General features: G+C 48.6%; 1 protein-coding gene across 3 annotated transcripts in view; it reads right to left on the bottom strand.

The window, feature by feature from the left end:
• Positions 1–16788, bottom strand: part of ZFYVE28 (zinc finger FYVE-type containing 28) — a 153133-nt gene that overhangs the window by 31146 nt on the left and 105199 nt on the right. For all 3 annotated transcript variants that reach the window (XM_008018101.3, XM_037983195.2, XM_037983196.2), the window contains one exon: positions 5757–7007. In XM_008018101.3, the coding sequence (XP_008016292.3) occupies positions 5757–7007 (1251 nt within the window). The remainder of the gene's footprint in view (positions 1–5756; positions 7008–16788) is intronic.

The following is a 16788-nucleotide window of genomic DNA, read 5'->3' as shown; positions in this document are numbered from 1 at the left end:
TTTCTGGAAAGCAGTTTGACAGTGAATGGCAGAGCTTTAAAATGCTTCATACCTTTGCTATGGTGATTCTACTTCTAAGGACCAATTCTAAAGAAATAATCCAAGGCTGGGCACAGCGGCCCATGCCTGTAATCCCAGCACCCTGGGAGGCTAACATGGGAAGACAGCTTGAGCCCAGGCAGGGAGCCATGTCTGTGCCACAGCACTCCAGCCTGGGCAACCAAGGGAGGCTCTGTGGTTGAAAAGAGAAAAGGGAAGGGAAGGGAAGAGGAGGGGAGGGGAGGGGAAAGGAGGGGAGGGGAGGGGAAAGGAGGGGAGGGGAGGGAAAGGGAGGGGAGGGGAGGGAAAGGGAGGGGACGGGAGGGGAGGGGAGGGGAGGGAGGAAGGGAAGGGGAGGGGAGGGAGGAAGGGAAGGGAAGGAAGGGTGGGAGGGAGAGAAGGGAAGGGAAGGGAGGATGGGAGGGAGGGAAGGGAAGGGAGGGTGGGAGGGAAGGGAAGGGAGGGTGGGAGGGAGGGAAGGGGAGGGAAGGGAGGGTGGGAGGGAGGGGAGGGAAAGGAAGGGAAGGGAGGGTGGGAGGGAGGGAAGGGAAGGGAAGGGAGGGAGGGAGAGAAGGGAAGGGAAGGAGAAGGGAAGGGAGGGTGGGAGAGAGGGAAGGGAATGGAGGGTGGGAGAGAGGGAAGGGAAGGGAAGGAGAAGGGAAGAGAGGGTGGGAGGGAGGGGAGGGAAGGGAAGGGAGGGTGGGAAGGAGGGGAGGGAAGGGAAAGGAGGGTGGGAAGAAGGGAGGGGAGGGTAGGAGGAAGGGAAGCGAGGGTGGGAGGAAGGGAAGGGAAGGGAAGGGAAAGGAAGAGAGGGAAGGGAAGGGAGGGGAGGGAAGGGAGGGGAGGGTGGGTGGAAGGGAAGGGAAGGGAAGATGGGAGGAAGGGAAGGGAAGGGAAGATGGGGGGAAGGGAAGGGAAGATGGGAGGAAGGGAAGGGAAGGGAGGGTGGGAGGGAAGGAAGGGAAGGGAGAGGAGGGTGGGAGGGAGAAAGGAAATGGAAAGAAAGGAGAAAGAAAAGGGAAAAAAGGAAGGAAAGGGAAAAAAAGAAAGAAGAAAGAAAAGGAAGAAAAGAAAGAAAAAGAAGAGAAAAGGAAAGCGGATCCAAGAGGCAGACAAAAAACTGTAGAGGAAACTATAAAACCATGTTCAGTGGGAAAAAAAATAATAAAACCGCTCATAAGATTAGGAGTGATATTCATGTCCTTCTTTACTTCTTTTGTTTGTAAGAACTAGGGTCTGGCTCTGTCACCCAGGCTGCAGTACAGTGGTACAATCATAGGTCACCGCAGTCTCCACCTCCTGGGCTCAAGCAATTCTCCTGCTTCAGCCTCCAAAGTAGCTGGGATTACAGGCCCACACCACTGCACCTGGCTAATTTACTTTTACTTTCCATGAGATGGGGGTCTTGCTATATTGTCCAGGCTGGTCTTGAACTCCTGGCCTCAAGCAATCCATCTGCCTCAGTCCCCAAAGGGCTGGGAATGCAAGCATGAGCCACCAGACCCAGTCTCTCCTTCTTATGTTTTCCAAAGTTTCTACAATGAACAGGGACCACATTTATAATTAGCAAACAGGGAGTCAGTGTTACTTTTCGCAGAAGGCAGAGGCTGGAAATCCACTTAATGGTGTCCTTGGAAGGAACGGACGACTGGCCTGAGCAGAGTTTCTGTCATCTAGACAAGTAACTTACAAGGGTGACTTCAAGAGGACAGAAGGTTCTGGATCAGTGAGGTGAGGCTAGCTGAGGGGAAAATAAGCTTTTAAAAAATGTCAACTTCTCTAGAAGGATTCATTGACCACTGAGAAGGTGGGAAAGAAGCCAGCAAAATGAAAAGAGTCGAAGGGCGTAGGTTCCAGAACATTCTCATCAACAAGGCTGATTCACTGCTGTCTGTCGAGGATGATGTCTGGACTCCCGGCAACACCACTTGAGGAAATGCCCCAGACAGGGGCTCCTCCTGGCTGGGACCCTCGCGCCAGGACCCCAGCGGGCCGTGTGCCAACCCACCTCCTGTGTGCATCTGTCCCCTGGCTGGTGGCCAGGAAGCCCTGTCCTTCCTCCCGGAGGCTGTCGTCTGCTTGGCCAGAAACACAGGCTCTAGGGGTCTCGGGGGAATCTGGCCTCGCGGGCCGGTCTGCCACGGCTCCATGCATTTCCTTCATTTACAGCACACGGAGGTCCAATTCACACGTGGGACTGGAAGCCGTGAGTCAGGGCCATGCCCTCTTCTTCCCTCTGAACCGTCCACACCACAACCACAGGGGCTGCAGGAGCGCCTGCCAGGTGAGCGGGTCTCATGGCCAAATAGGCCCGGGCTCTTCCAGATGCTCTCAGCTAAGGCAAATACCACCCTCTCCGTCTCAGTCTCTCCTGCTGTAGAATGGGAGGGGTAACCAACCACAGCCACAGCTGTGCACGCAACCAGCCTCGCACAAACGTTACTTAACACCAGCCAGGCTTCCTGACACGGGGCTGTTTGAATTTGGGTGAACTTTCTCCGTGTGTGAAGCTGGCCTCCTCGTCTGTCTGTGTGAAAACCTCCACTGCCTTATCACCTTCGTATGGTGTGAGGTGACACCTGGGAGGACAGGCCACGTCTCTTGTTCCTTGATGGGTCTCCGGTGCCTGGCCCAGCCACCCCAGAACATGCTTGAGACACAGATGAGTGGGGGAGTGAATGATGCTCCCAGGGTGCGTACTGCCTGTGCCTTGGATGGGACAGTTGCCATGTGCCGCCGCCTGCTGACCTGATTTCCAGCTACCTCCGGGCACAGTGCTGGGCCCAGGCACTGTCCTAAATCGAACCAAACACGCGCTGTCCTGATTATCCTGCGATGTGCTTGCTCTCTCGGATCCTTGGCACCTGCCAGAAACGCTTCCTTGGAAGATGGCACCACCACCTGGGCTCCTTCCCTTTCCTCAGCTGAGCCTCAGCGCCTGTGCTGAGCTGTGTGAGGCCTGGAAAGCTGACGCTGCGTTAAGAGACCGTGTCCATCGTGGAGCACAGAGCTCAGGCCAGGAAGGCAGGAGGAGCTTCCGGAGGGGGTGAGCATCCACTGGCTGTCACCTGGACAATCCCCACCACCCCCAGCAGCAAAAGATGGGCAGGCCCCAAACCAAAAACTCCCCTCTTATCCTGTCAAAGAATTTCTGACGGTTTCATGTGAAACTCGGAGAAAAACGATCCATTGCCAATGAACTGGGTATGGTCTGAGCCCCTGAGGAAAGCATCCAGTAGTAGGGAAAAGGTGCCCTGGCTGACACGGCTGAGAAGCTCAGGCTGTATCTCAAAAATGGTCTCACCTAAAAGAGGAGAGGCTGTTTGTGCAACACTGTTCATCGTGGCACGTCTGTGACAGCAAAAGGCTGGAAACAAGCCCAAGCCAGCACCGGGACCCGAGTGCACGCCAGGCCAGCCTCGCATGGGGCCCTGCCCCAGGTGAAGGGAAGCAGGGACGTCTCTAGCAAGCACAGGAGCGGCTCGGGCAGAAGGCCAGGAGAGCGAGGTGGGGGCGACTGGCTGTAGCAGGAGGCCCTTCACCAAATACGGGGACGGGGGATACGCGGGTGTGTATCTGAACTTCTACTCATGTGCCTTTGCTTACATTTTTGAAAGCTGAAGGATGTACTACAAAACATTCTTAAACTGTTCCCTTTGGGGGCAGGGGAGAAAAAGGTTCCTTCAGACAGAGTTCTCTGGGTCTATCTTATTTATAGATTTGACTGGGAACCACACAAATAGAAAGTTGTATCAGCTGTCAATGGCAGTCTCTACACACGTAATGCTGAATGAGACCAGTGAACCTGCTGTAAAGCAATGGTGTCCAGTGGCGTTAGAGCCATCAGTTGACTGCTGACCAGTGGGGTGTGCCCTGAGGACAAAACAAAGACGATGACCAGTGTAAGGAAGGACGCGGAAACTGGAACCCCCGTCCACGGCTGCCTGGATGCCAAAGGTGGCCACATTGGAAAGTAGTCTGGCAGCTCCTCAAAACGCCACACACAGAGTGACCACATGATCTGCAATTCTGCTCACAGGGGTCTACCCAGACGAGCTGAAGACATGTGTCCACACAAAAACTGGGACGAAACTTTTCATCACAGCCAAAATGTAGAAACAACACATTCACCATCCACCAGTGAATGAAGAAGCGAAAGACGGGCTCCCCATGCGGTGAGCGTGATTCAGCCATAAAAAGGAATGGCGTGCCGCTGTGTGCCTCTACACGTGGCCCTTACAGACGTTATGCTCGGTGGAGGAAGCCGGACCCCAGAGGTCACACACCACAGATGCTCCTCGACTCAACCCATTGGATGCTAAGTCAGAAATGCATCTAACACTCCTAGCCTCCAAAACGCGGAGGACGGTTTCCTGCTGGGTTCGCGTCACTTTCACACCCTCGTTAAGCCAAGCCATCGTAAGTCGGGAACCACCTGTACCTGAATGTGTTCACAGGAAATGTCCAGAAGAGGCAAATCCATTGATGGAAAGTGACTGAGGCTGCCAGGGCCTGGTGGGGAGTGGGGAGGGATGCTGGGAAGCAGGCCCAGCACCCCCAGCCCTCAGCACAGGAAAGAGCTGCAGGGAGGCCCGGAGCCCTGAGTGGGCATCGGAAAGGAAGAATGGTCTGACCATCTCGGGGCCCTGGCCAGTCTTGCTCCTCCAGCAAGTGTACGACCTGGGAGGACCCAGCACAGGAAGAAGGAGACGTCTGCCCTGCACCGAGAAGCCCCTTCCCCCCGTGTGAGGACCCTCTCCTGGGCCTGCCCGCCATCCTCCAACACAGCCCCTCACTCCTGCCACCTGTGCCCCCAACCTCCCCATCTGCTGCCCAGCTCCCACGGCTCCTGGGGGGCTTTTCTAGCCTCCAGTTGAACCTCCTCCCCTCCCTATCCTCCCTCTCTCTTCCCTGTTAGAGAGGCCTATAGACACGGCCACAGCCAAGGTGGGAGCCCTGCAGGGCGGGGTCCTGGCAAGGGGGCCAATGGCCCTGACAATGCAGCCATGAGTGACCCTGGGCTGGCCCCAGGCCCTGCCTTTCCCTCCCTGTCTCCAGTGTGGGGGATGGGAGCCCATGAGAAGAGATAGGAGACCTCCCCACCTTCCCCCAGTGCAGGGAAAGGAGGAGATAGTCCTGGGAGGGGCGGAGGCCCTGGGAACATCCCTGGGAATTTGCCTGTGGGTGGTCTCAGGACCCCTCATGGCCCCAGGTTCCACGCCCAGAGCCACGGGTCTGTGTCTTGTTTCAGCCCGATGCGAGCCAGGCAGCCACGGTGGTCAGCAAAGAGAAGTGAGCAGTGCGCTTGGATGCGGCCCGGGGCAAGGGGCCAGGCACTGGCACAGCCCACTCCCTCTGCCCCTCGTCGGCACATGTGGCTCACACCAGGTGCGGGATGAGCCGGGGCTGTGGCAGGTGAGCTGAGGGCTTGGCACTGAGCCCATGACACCTGAAAGGCACCTGGAACATCAGAAACAGGGAAGCGGGCCCGCTGGCGCACATTTCCCGGTGCACGATGCCCCACAGGGCGGGTGCCTCCACAGCCAGCTCCTGACCCTGCCCTCCTCACACATAGACCCCACACCTGGCCAGGGCCCAGCACCTGTCGGTGGCCAAGATGGCCCAGGTGGAAACACTGCAATGCTTGGAGAACGCGCCAGCACCTGCCCCTAGTGCAGAGAGGACAAACCCAGTCCCTGGGGCAGACTGGCTCTTACCTGGAGCCCGACAGGGGCTGAGGTGCCTCATGAGCCGAGGGGCTCCCGGCATCCAGCTCTCTGACCTCTGGTTCCTGCTGACCTGCAACCCCGGCCTCTCCTTGCAGCCCACTCGCTGTGTCCACCTGGGAACCTGAGGTGTGAGGCAGGCACTTGTTGGAAGTGGGGGCTTTGGGCTCCCGCCCGTCGGAGGCATCTTCTGAGGGCGGGGGCGCCTTGTCCTGTCTCTCAGCGGCTCTGTCGCTGGCCTTGGCTAAGTTGGCAGCGTACGAGGCGCCAATGACCCCTCCCGGGCTGCACTTCTCCTGCAGACGCTCCACCACATCCTCCCTGCTGTCCCCACAGCTCCCACAGCACACGCAGGAATGCAAGAGGCAGTTGGTGGCCGCAGTGCTAAGCTTGTGGGGGCCGCTATCCATCCCCTCGGCCACAGGCTCCGAGGCGGCCTCCTGGGTGGCGACAGCAGAGTCCGGGGAAGTGGGAGATTTGGGGTTGAAGATGACCGTGGCTGAGAGCTTCATGCCCCCTGTTCGGTGGGCGATCATCTCGGCCGTCTCTGCGTCGTCCGCACCCACCTCCCAGCCGTCCAGGTGCAGCCGTGAGTCCAGGCAGCTGCAGGAGCTGGTGCCTGCGAGGCTGGCCCCGCCTGTGCCCTCGGCCTCGGGGTTGTTGTTGTTGCTCAAGTCCTCCTCCTTTTCCGAGGCGGGCACGCTGACCCCCGCTGCTCCGCCTGGCCCACCCTGCCCTTTCTCCTGGGGGTCGGCCCGAGTACTGCCTGCCCACCCAAATGGGCCACCTGGGGACTCCGGCCTGGCCAGGGCTTCTGCTGTCCCCTCCACGTCATCCATGAAGAACACGCGCTCCTCCTCGTCACTGCCCGACCGCAGGCGCGCTCTGCGTGGAGAGGCCTCCCCGCCTGGGCTGCCCTCCGCTCCTGGCCTGTGCGCGGGGGACTGGCAGGCACTGGGCGGTGACAGCAGAGAGGACATCTCGTCCCCCGCTCTGTGGACCATGCGGCTGAGCTGCTCCAGCTCCTGGTCATCATACTGCATGGAGCAGGCCAGCTCTGTGTCCGGGTCTTTGGCCTTGACTGAGAGTGGCCCCTCAGGAGGGAGAGGGGCAGAGAGGGCAGGAGTCAGCGCAGCGGGTCCCTGCACGTCTGCGCGGATGGGGAACTCCACGTCTTGGGAAATGCAGAGGTTCCGTTCCAGCGTGTGCAGCTCCTCCTCTGTCAGTGTCTGCAGCAAATCCCTACAAATCAAGACAAAACACAAGGGTGAGGGTCCCCAAAGCCACACCAGCCTCCTTGGCCAGGAGTGGATGCAGCACCCTGGAGTCTGCACCAGCAGAACAGCAGCCAGGCACTGAACGCTTGCACCTGAATTCACATGGCACCAGCAGGTCTCCTCCACCACGGATCAAGGCTCAGGTCTCGCCGGCCAGGACAACGGTGTTCAAGGTGGCCGGCTGGGATTCTAGTACAGTTTCTTTTTTAAAACAAGATTCTGGAACCTTTTGCTGAAAATAAAAAAGCCCTGATTGTTAGGCATGTGTTAGCTGCATGAATAAAAACTCTAAGGAGTGAAAAAAATATATGCTGGTTTACACACAGACCTTCACCCTTTCATTCCGCAAATACCATTGAGCACTGGCTATGCGGCAGGAACTGGGCACTAGCACACGAGGATGAAGGCAGGTGTGCTCCTGCCCTTGTGGACTCAGGCTGCAGTTGGGGGAGGCAGATGATAAACAAGTATTTATACAAACAATGACTGAACTACAATAATGACAGCTGCAACCAAAGACAACGCAAGCCATGAAGGAGGGTGCAGCAGGGCACCTGGTTGAGGCCGGGAAGGCTTCCTGGAGGAAGGGGCATTGAGGCCAAGACCCAAAGGTGCAGTAAATTCAGTGATGCTGAGCAGGAAGCTCCTGCAGCAGGCTCCTACAGGCCGACTGTGGGCTGCTCTCTGCTGGGAGAAGCTTCAGCTGTGTCTGTGGTCTGAGTCCCACATAGGACGTTCCTGCACAGCCATGGCTGTTGTGAGGAAGTGCGCTTTGCAGAGCTGGGCAGAGCTTTCATAAGCTGAACCCACCCACGTGAATAGCAGCAAGATTTAGAAGTGAAACCCCAACCAGGCCCCCAGCACCCTGGCTGTTGCATGACACCATCCTGACTCCATAGGCCGAGGCACGCACCTGCTCTGCTGCTCTGAAGAAATGGGAAGATTCTGTCTACACTCTCTTGTGGCAGGATTTGTTTGCTGATGTTCTATTTGTGTAGAATCTCCAGATAAAATATAGGACACTCAGTTGAACTTCAATTTCAGATAAACAAATAAGTACTTTTAAAGTGTCATTAGAAATAGTTGTAAGTGTAAGTATATCCCAAATGCTGCTCATTTGGGACATACGCTAAAGAGAGTTTGTTGTTTATCTGAAATTCCAACTGAACTGGGCGATCTGCTATTGTATTGCTAGATCTGGCAATGCTATTCTGTAAGATTCACGCATCATAGAGCATGTTGCCATAGGTCATTAATTCTTGTGGCTGCACTGTCTTCCATGGGGTAAATGTACATAGTTCCTTTATCTGTTACACCTGACAGGTTTTGTGACCCAGGATTTTCGTGCATCTCTCTTGAAGAACACATGAGTGCATTTCTGCTGACTGCACATATAGGGTGGAACTGCTGAGCCAGACAGCGGGGAGGAGCCAGGATCCAGGCACGCCTGCCCACAGCTTGGCCAATAGCATGGCTTGCCCCAGGCCCTCGAGAGCACCTACTGTCTTTAACTGAATCCTTCCTGGTGAGTGAGTAATAGTATCTTATCTTATTATGGCTTTCCATTGTTTTAGCCTAATGACCAATGAAGTTGGTCACAGTTGACATACTTATCAGCCCTTAGATTTTCTCTATGCAAAGTTCCTGTTCAAGCCTTTTGCCCATTATTAATCAGGTTGTCTGCCTTTTTCTTATTGATTGACAGGAGTTCTTTATTAGATATATTCTCCAACTCTTTGGCTTGCCTTTTCATTCTCTTAATGGTGCTTTTGATGAAGGTTTTAATTTTAATAAAGTCCAATTATAACATTTTTTCTTTATGATTAGTGTTTTGTGTCCTGTTTAAGAAATCTCTTCCCACTCCACAGTCACAAAGATGTTCTCCTTGATATTTTCCTCTAAAAGCTTTTTATTATTTTTTAAGACATAGTCTTGCTCTGTGGCCCAGATCTGGGGTGATCATGGCCCACTGGAGACTCAAACTCCTTGGCTCAAATGATCCTCCTGCCTTAGCCTCCTGAGTAGCTGGGACTACAGGTGCAGACCACCATACCTGGCTAATTATTTTTTATTTAAAAATTTTTTTTAGAGACAGGGTCTCACTATGTTCCCCAGGCTGGTCTTGAACTCCTGGCCTCAAGTGATCCTCCTGCCTTGGCCTCCCAAAGTGCTGGGATTATGGCATGAGCCCCTGTGCCTGGATTTTATTGTTTTACTTTTTATATCTACACTTTGTCTGGAGTTGAGTTTTTTGTACAATAATGGTAAGAACCCAGACGCTAATAGATAACCATGAGACATTTTTCCTCATGTGGTCTTCTATTGACTCAGCCCATTTATTGGAAAGAAAAACAACAATTCCTGCTGTTCTGTAATGTCACGTTGTCATAAATCAGAGACCTATATATGCATCGCTCTGTTCTAGATTTTCTATTCTTTTGAATGCGTGTCAAGTCCATCCTTGTACTATATCTGTCAGCATTACTATAGCTTTACAATAGAAGATGTCTCCAATTTTCTTTTTTTTCTTTTTTCTTTTTTTTTTTTTTTAGAAATGGGATCTTGTTCTGTCACCCAGGCTGGAGTTCAGTGATGTAAACACAGCTCACTGTAGCCTTGACCTCCTGGGCTCAAGAGCTCCTCCCACCTGAGCCTCCCAAAGTGTGTTGGGATTATAGGCATGAGCCACTGTGCCTGGCCTTTGTTCTTTTTTTATGAAGTACACACAGCAGAAAAGCATATGTTCACCTGGAGACACCCACAGGGGTAGTCACAGCAGCGCTATTTGTGGAAACTACCCACAGCCCATCGAGAGAAGAACAGATAACGTTCTGCTGCTGCTTGGCTATTCCAGGCCCCGTGCATCTCCACATACATTTTAGAATTAGTTTGTCAATTTCTACAAGGAAGGAAGGAAGAAAGGAACGAACGAAGGAAGAAAGAAAGGAACGAAGGAAGGGAGGGAGGGAGGGAGAAGAAAGAAAGAAAGGAAGGAAGGAAGGAAGGAAGGAAGGAGAAAGAAAGGAAAGAAATGAAGGAAGAGAGAGAAGAAACAAAAGAAAGGAAAGGAGGGAAGGAAGGAAGGAAAAAGAAAAGGAAAGAAAGAGGGAGGGAGGAAGGAAGGAAGGAAGGAAGCTAGCTAGCTTCTGGGATTTTGATTGAGACTGCATTGAACTCATAGATTAATTTGAGAATAACTGATATCTTCATAACATCAGGTGTTCCTCTCTCTGAATGGAACTGCTGTCCAGGGCTTTAAAAATTTATGGTAATAACATTTTATAACTTTCAATGGAGGTCTTGGACATCGTTAATTTGATTTATGCTTACGTATTTGATATTTACTGGTACTACCATAGATGGTATTTGCTATGGTTTGGAGGCAGTTTGTCTCCATCAAAACTCAGGTTGAAATTTAGTTCCCAATGTGGTGGTGTTTAGAGGTGGTGTCTTTAAGAGATGATTAGGTCATTAAGGAGATTAATGCCTTTCTCATGAGACCAAATTAGTTACCACAAGAGTGGGTTGTCATGAAGTGAGGCTGCCTCTCGTGTTTGGCCTCTTCGCACATGCCCCCTTCCCCTCCTGCTTCTCTGCCACGTTACGACAGAGCACAAGGTCTGCACCAGAAGTTAACCAGATGCAACCACTTGATCTTGTACCTCCCAACCTCCAGAATCACGAGCTAAATGAACCTCCTTCTTTTATAAATTACTGAGTTTTAGGTATTCTGTGATAGCAACACAAAATTGACTAAGACAGTATTTTGATTTCATTTTGCATTTATTTATTGCTGGCATACAAAAGACCATTTATTTTTGTATATTGATCTTTTACCTAGTGACCTTGCTAAATCTACTTATTATTTCTAATAGTTGGAAGATGCTTCTGAGTTTCCTAAGTACTTGATCACGTTATCTACATAAAATGGCAGTTTTAGTCCTTCATTTCCAATGTGTGTAACTTTCTAATTTTCCTTTTATTTTTGCCTTATTGCACTTGCTAGGCCACAATACAATGTTAAATGGAGATAGTGAATAGTAGACAACTTCTTCCTAATCTCAGGGATATGTGCTATAGTACACACACAATAGACAACACACACACAGAGATACACATGGATGAAATCTGTATCTTTATCTATCTGTGACCAGATTAAAGAAGTTCCCTCCTATTCCTAGTTTGCTAAGAGATGCTTTTCTTGTTCTGCTTTGTTTATTGCTAAGAGATGTTTTCATCATAAAATTGGTGTGAAATTTTTTCAAATGCTTTTCCTGCATCTTTCAAAATTATATGATTTTTCTTCCAATTTTTAAAATTAATGTGGCAAAACATCAATTTGATTTTCAAATGTTAAGCCAATCTTGCATATCTGGAATACATTTCTCTCTTTTTTTTAAAATTTTGAGACAATGTCTTGCTCTGTCACCCAGGCTGGAGTGCAGTGGTCTGATCACAGCTCACTGCAGCCTCTGCCCCCCAGGCTCAAGCAATCATCCCATCTCAGCCTCCCAAGTAGCTGTCAGTACAGATGTGTACCACCATGCTCGACTAATTTGTAACTTTTTTGTAGAGATGAGGTCTCACTATATTGCTGAGGTTGGTCCCAAACTCCTGGGCTCAAGCAATCCTCCTGCCTCGGCTTCCCAAAGTCCTGGGATTACAAGTGTGAGCAATGTGTGTACATTTCTCTTGGTCATGATATATCTTATTTATATATGGTTGGGTTTCATTTGTCTGTATCTTTTTAAGGGTATTTGCATCTATGTTCATGAGAGATTGGTGTAGTTGTTGTTTCTTGTAATATCTTGGTCAGGTTTAAATGTTTAGATTATACTCTTACTGATCAAAAAAAAAAAAAAAAAAAAAGAGTTAGGGCTGGTTATGGTGGCTCATGCCTGTAATCCCAGCATTTTGAGAGGCCGAGGTAGTCGGATTGCTTGAGCCCAGGAGTTTGAGACCAGCCTGGGCAACATAGTAAAACCCTGTCTCTACAAAAAATACAAAAATTAGCTGGGCATAGTGGTGCATGCCTACGGTCCCAGCTACTCAGGAGGCTGAGGTGTGAGGATCACTTGAGCCTGGGAGGCAGAGGTTGTAGTGAGTCTAGATTGTGCCGCCACACTCCAGCCTGTGTGACAAAGTGAGAGTCTGTCTCAATAATAATAAGTTAGAAAATGTCTTTTTTTTTCTATTCTCTGAAAGAATTTATATAAGACTTGTGTTATTTCTTCTTTAAATATTTAGAAGAATACATAAGGAAAGCCATGCGTGCCTGATGTTTTCTTTGTGGGAAGGTTTTAAAATAATGAATTCAACTTCTTTAATAGATATTGGATTAAAAGGTTTTCTATTTCTTCTTCTGTTAGCTTTAATTGCTTTTTTGAGGAATTTGTCCAATTAATTCAAATTGTCAAATTTAGTTGTTTATAATATCCTCTTCCTATCATTTTAATATCTGTAAGGTCTGTGGTGATGTCTCCTTTTCATCTATATTATTAGTGATTTATGTTTTATCTTTTTTCTCTTGAACTAGTCCAGCTAGAAATTTATCAATTTTATTAATCTTTTAAAATAACAAACTTTTGAGGCCAGGCATGATGGCTCACGCTTGTAATCCCAGCACTTTGGGAGGCCAAGGTGGGTGGATCACGAGGTCAGGAGTTCAAGACCAGCCTGGCCAACACAGTGAAACCCCGTCTTTACTAAAAATACAAAAAAACTAGCTGGGTATGGTGGCAGGCGTCTGTAATCCCAGCTACCTGGGAGGCTGAGGCAGAAGAATCACTTAAACCTGGGAGGCAGAAGCTGCAGTGAGCCGAGATCATGCCACTGCACTCCAGCCTGGGTGACAGAGCTAGACTCTGTCTCAAACAAACAAAAAACCTAACTTTTGGGTTTGTCTTTCCCCTACTATACATTTGTTTTGCATTTCATTGACATCTGTTCTTATTTTTATTATTTCTTTCCTCCTGTTTTCTTGAGGTATTAAACTTATTTTTCCTAGCTTCCTTCAAAGCACTGCTTAGGCCTCATCTTATGTTCCTTTTTTTTTTTTTTTTTTTTTAAAGAGATGAGGTCTTACTCTGTTGCCCGGACTGGAATACAGTCTGGAATACAGTGGCAGAATCATAGCTCACTGCACCCTCAAACTCCTGGGTTCAAGCAATCCTCCTACCTCAGCCTCCCAAGTAGCTGGGACTAAGGCGTGTGCCACCATGCCCAACTAAGTTTTTTATTGTTGTTGTTTTAATATGTTAAAGAAAATTGAAGGGGACAAATTAGATAAGAGGATGAAAAATTTAAACAGATAATTGGAATCTATACAAAAAGTTACTCAGGAGGTTGAGGCAGAAGAATCGGTTGAGCCTAGGAGGCAGAGGTTGCAATGAGCCAAGATCGCACCACTGCACTCCAGCCTGGGCGACAGAGTGAGATTCTGTCTCAAAAAAAAAAAAAAAAAAAAAAGAACATGAATTCTGGCAATTGTTGGATGTACTGTGACACATGTAAGTTAGGTCAAGTTTGTTGGTTTTGTTATTGAGATTTCTTACATCCTCAAGGGTTTTCCTGTTAGTTCCATCAGTTATAGAGAGATACTAAGTATCCTGCTATATCTATTCCACCTTATATTTCTGTTATTTGCTTTACAAAAGTTTTACAGCTATGTTATTCAGCCCATACATACAGATTTGGGATTGTGACATCTTCCTACTGAATTGTCTGTTTTGTTTGTTTTGTTTTGTTTTGTTTTTAAGACAGAGTCTCGCTCTGCCCTCAACCTCCTGAGTAGCTGGGATTACAGGCATGCGCCACTACCGCCAGGCTAATTTTTGTATTTTCAGTAGAGACTGGGTTTCACCATTTTGGCCAGGCTGGTCTTGAACTCCTGACCTCAAATGATCCACCCACCTCGGCCTCCCAAAGTGCTAGGATTACACACATGAGCCACCAGGCCCAGCCTTATGTTCTTCTTAAAAGTATGTGGAGGCTGAGTGCAGTGGTTCATACCTATAGTCCCAGCACTTTGGGAGGCCCAAGTGGATGGATTGTTTGAGCCCAGCAACAACAGCCCAACAACAAGCTCCTGTTGTTGCTGCTGTTTTAACCCAGACCAGTAAACTTAGTTTTATACTTAGAATATTTAGTCCATTCGTATTTAATGTAATCACTGATGTGGTTAGGTTTGTATCTTTCATCTAATTATTTTTTTCTATTTGGTCCATTTGTTGTATCTTTTCTTTCTCTGTTCTTACCTTATTTTGGATGTTTTTCCTTCTATGAATTTGCTAGTTATTCATCTTTATTATTTTAGTGTTATCCTAATATTATAATAGTGATCCTTGATTGACCACATTCTAATATAATTTATTCAATCACATTTCCAATACAACTTTAAAATTCCATTTACCCCTTTCTGTCTTTTCTGCTACTTGTATCATGAATTTTAGTACTATGTATAATTTAAACTCCACAGACACTACAATTATTTTGTACAGTTAATATTCATTTATATTAACCTACACCATGTTCTTCAGTCTCTCTTGCATTACTCTTTTTAAGACAGGGCCTCTCTGTCACCCAAGCTGGAGTGCAGTGGCACAACGATAGCTCACCGCAACCTCAAACTCCTGGGCTCAAATGATCCTCCCACCTTAACCTCCTGAGTAAGATGGAACTACAGGCATGCCACCATACCGAGCTAATTTTTTTTTTTTTTTAAGTAGAGAGACAGCCTCACTATGTTGTCCAGGCTAGTCTCAAACTCCTGAGGTCAAGGGATCCTCCTGCCTTGGCCTCCCAAAGTGCTGGATTACAGGCAGTAGCTGGGATTATAGGCAGAAGCCACCGCGCCTGGCCTCTGCAGCATTTCTACATTTCCATCTGATATATTTTTTTTCTGAAGAACTCCAATTAATTGTTTTATGTGCAGGTTGCTGATAACAAATTCCTTCAGTTCTGTGTTTTGGAATAACTCATGAAGGCAAAATATCACCTTCATTTTTGAAGGATATTATTGCTGGTTATAAAATTCTGATTGTCAGCTATTTTCCTTCAGCAGTTTTTGTTTTGTTTTGTTTTGTCTGTTTTTGAGACAGATTCTCCCTCTGTTGCCCAGGCTGGAGAGCAGTGGCGTGATCTCCGCTGGTTGCAACCTCCGCCTCCTGGGTTCAAGTGATTCTCGTGTCTCAGCTGGGATGACAGGAGTGCACCACCATGCCTGGCTGATTTTTGAATTTTTAGTAGAGATGAGGTTTCACCATGTTGGTCAGGCTGGTTTCCAACTCCTGGTTCAAGTGATCCTCCCACTTCAGCCTCCCAAAGTGCTGGGATCACAGGCGTGAGCCACCGCGCCCGACTTCCTTCAGCAGTTTAAATATACGTTATTTCACTGCTGGTCAGCTTCCATTGTTTTTGTTTGTTGAGAAGACAGCTATCCATCTTATGTTCGTTTCAAAGTAGTATGTCCTTTTCCTTTGCTGCTTGTCAAATTTTTTGTCTTTGTTTTTGGCAATTTCACTATGATATACCCAGGTATGCTGGTTGGCTGTTGGTAGTTTTCTTGCTGAATCCGTGGCTAGAGATTTTTGTCTTTTGGAATTTGGGAAAATGTTTAGCCATTACTTCTTTGAATATTGCTTCTGCCCCTTCTCTCTATTCTCTCTTTCTGGGGCTCCAATTATGTATTTTAGGCCTTTGGAGTTTGTTACACATCTCTTATGTTCTATTCTGGTTTTCCGTTGTTGTTTCTTATTGTTGTTTCCCTCTTTTTTTCCTGTCTGAGCTTCAGTTTGGGTCTCTTCTATTGAGCTATCCTCAAACTGACTACTTCTATGTTCTGCTGGGTCCAATCTGCTATTAAACCCATCTACTGTGTCCTTATTGTCAAATTGTGAATTTTCTTAGCTTTAGAATGTCATTTTTTTCTTTCTTCCATCCTTTCTTTTCTTTCCTTCCCCTCTTTCTTTCTTTCGAGATGGAGTCTTGCTATGTTTTCCTGGCTGCAGTGCAGTGGCTATTCACACTCTACTGTAATGGTGCAATCCCACTACTGATCAGCACGGGAGTTTTGACCTGCTCCATTTCTGACCTGGGCCAGTTCCACTTCTTAGGCAACCTGGTGGTTCCCTGCTGCAGGAGGTCACCATATTGATGCCAAAGTTTAGTGCAGACACCTGATCAGCATAGCACACTAGAACTTAGAACTCCTGGGCTCAAGTGACCCTCCAGCCTCAGCCTCCGGAGCAGCTGGGACTATAGGTACATGCCACCATGCTTGGTTGTGTCTCTGTGGATAGATTCCAATTCTCTGTTCAATTCTCCATCCTCTTATCTAATTTGCCCCCCTTCTATTTTCTTTAACATATTAATCAGAACTGTGTTCACATTCTTGGGTGTAGAATCTGGATCATCAGCAGTCTGCATCCACTTTCTGGCTCTTCTCTAAACTATCAGATATATATATTTATATATTTTCTTGTCTTCTTTTTTTTTTTTTTTTTTTTTTTTGAGATGGAGTCTCACTCTGTGGCCCAGGCTGGAGCACAGTGGTACAATCATGGCTCACTGCAACCTCCACCTCCCAGGTTTAAGCGATTCTCCTGCCTCAGCCTCCCAAGTAGCTGGGACTACAGGTGCGTGCCACCATGCCTGGCTAATTTTTTATATTTTTAGTAGAGACGGGGTTTCACCGTGTTAGCCAGGATGGTCTTGATCTCCTGACCTTGTGATCTGCCCGCCTCGGC

Source organism: Chlorocebus sabaeus, chromosome 27 (assembly GCF_047675955.1).
Source record: "Chlorocebus sabaeus isolate Y175 chromosome 27, mChlSab1.0.hap1, whole genome shotgun sequence".
Lineage (NCBI taxonomy): Eukaryota > Metazoa > Chordata > Mammalia > Primates > Cercopithecidae > Chlorocebus > Chlorocebus sabaeus.
The sequence above is the reverse complement of the archived record's forward strand: the minus strand, read 5'-3'. Positions and strand labels throughout refer to the sequence as shown.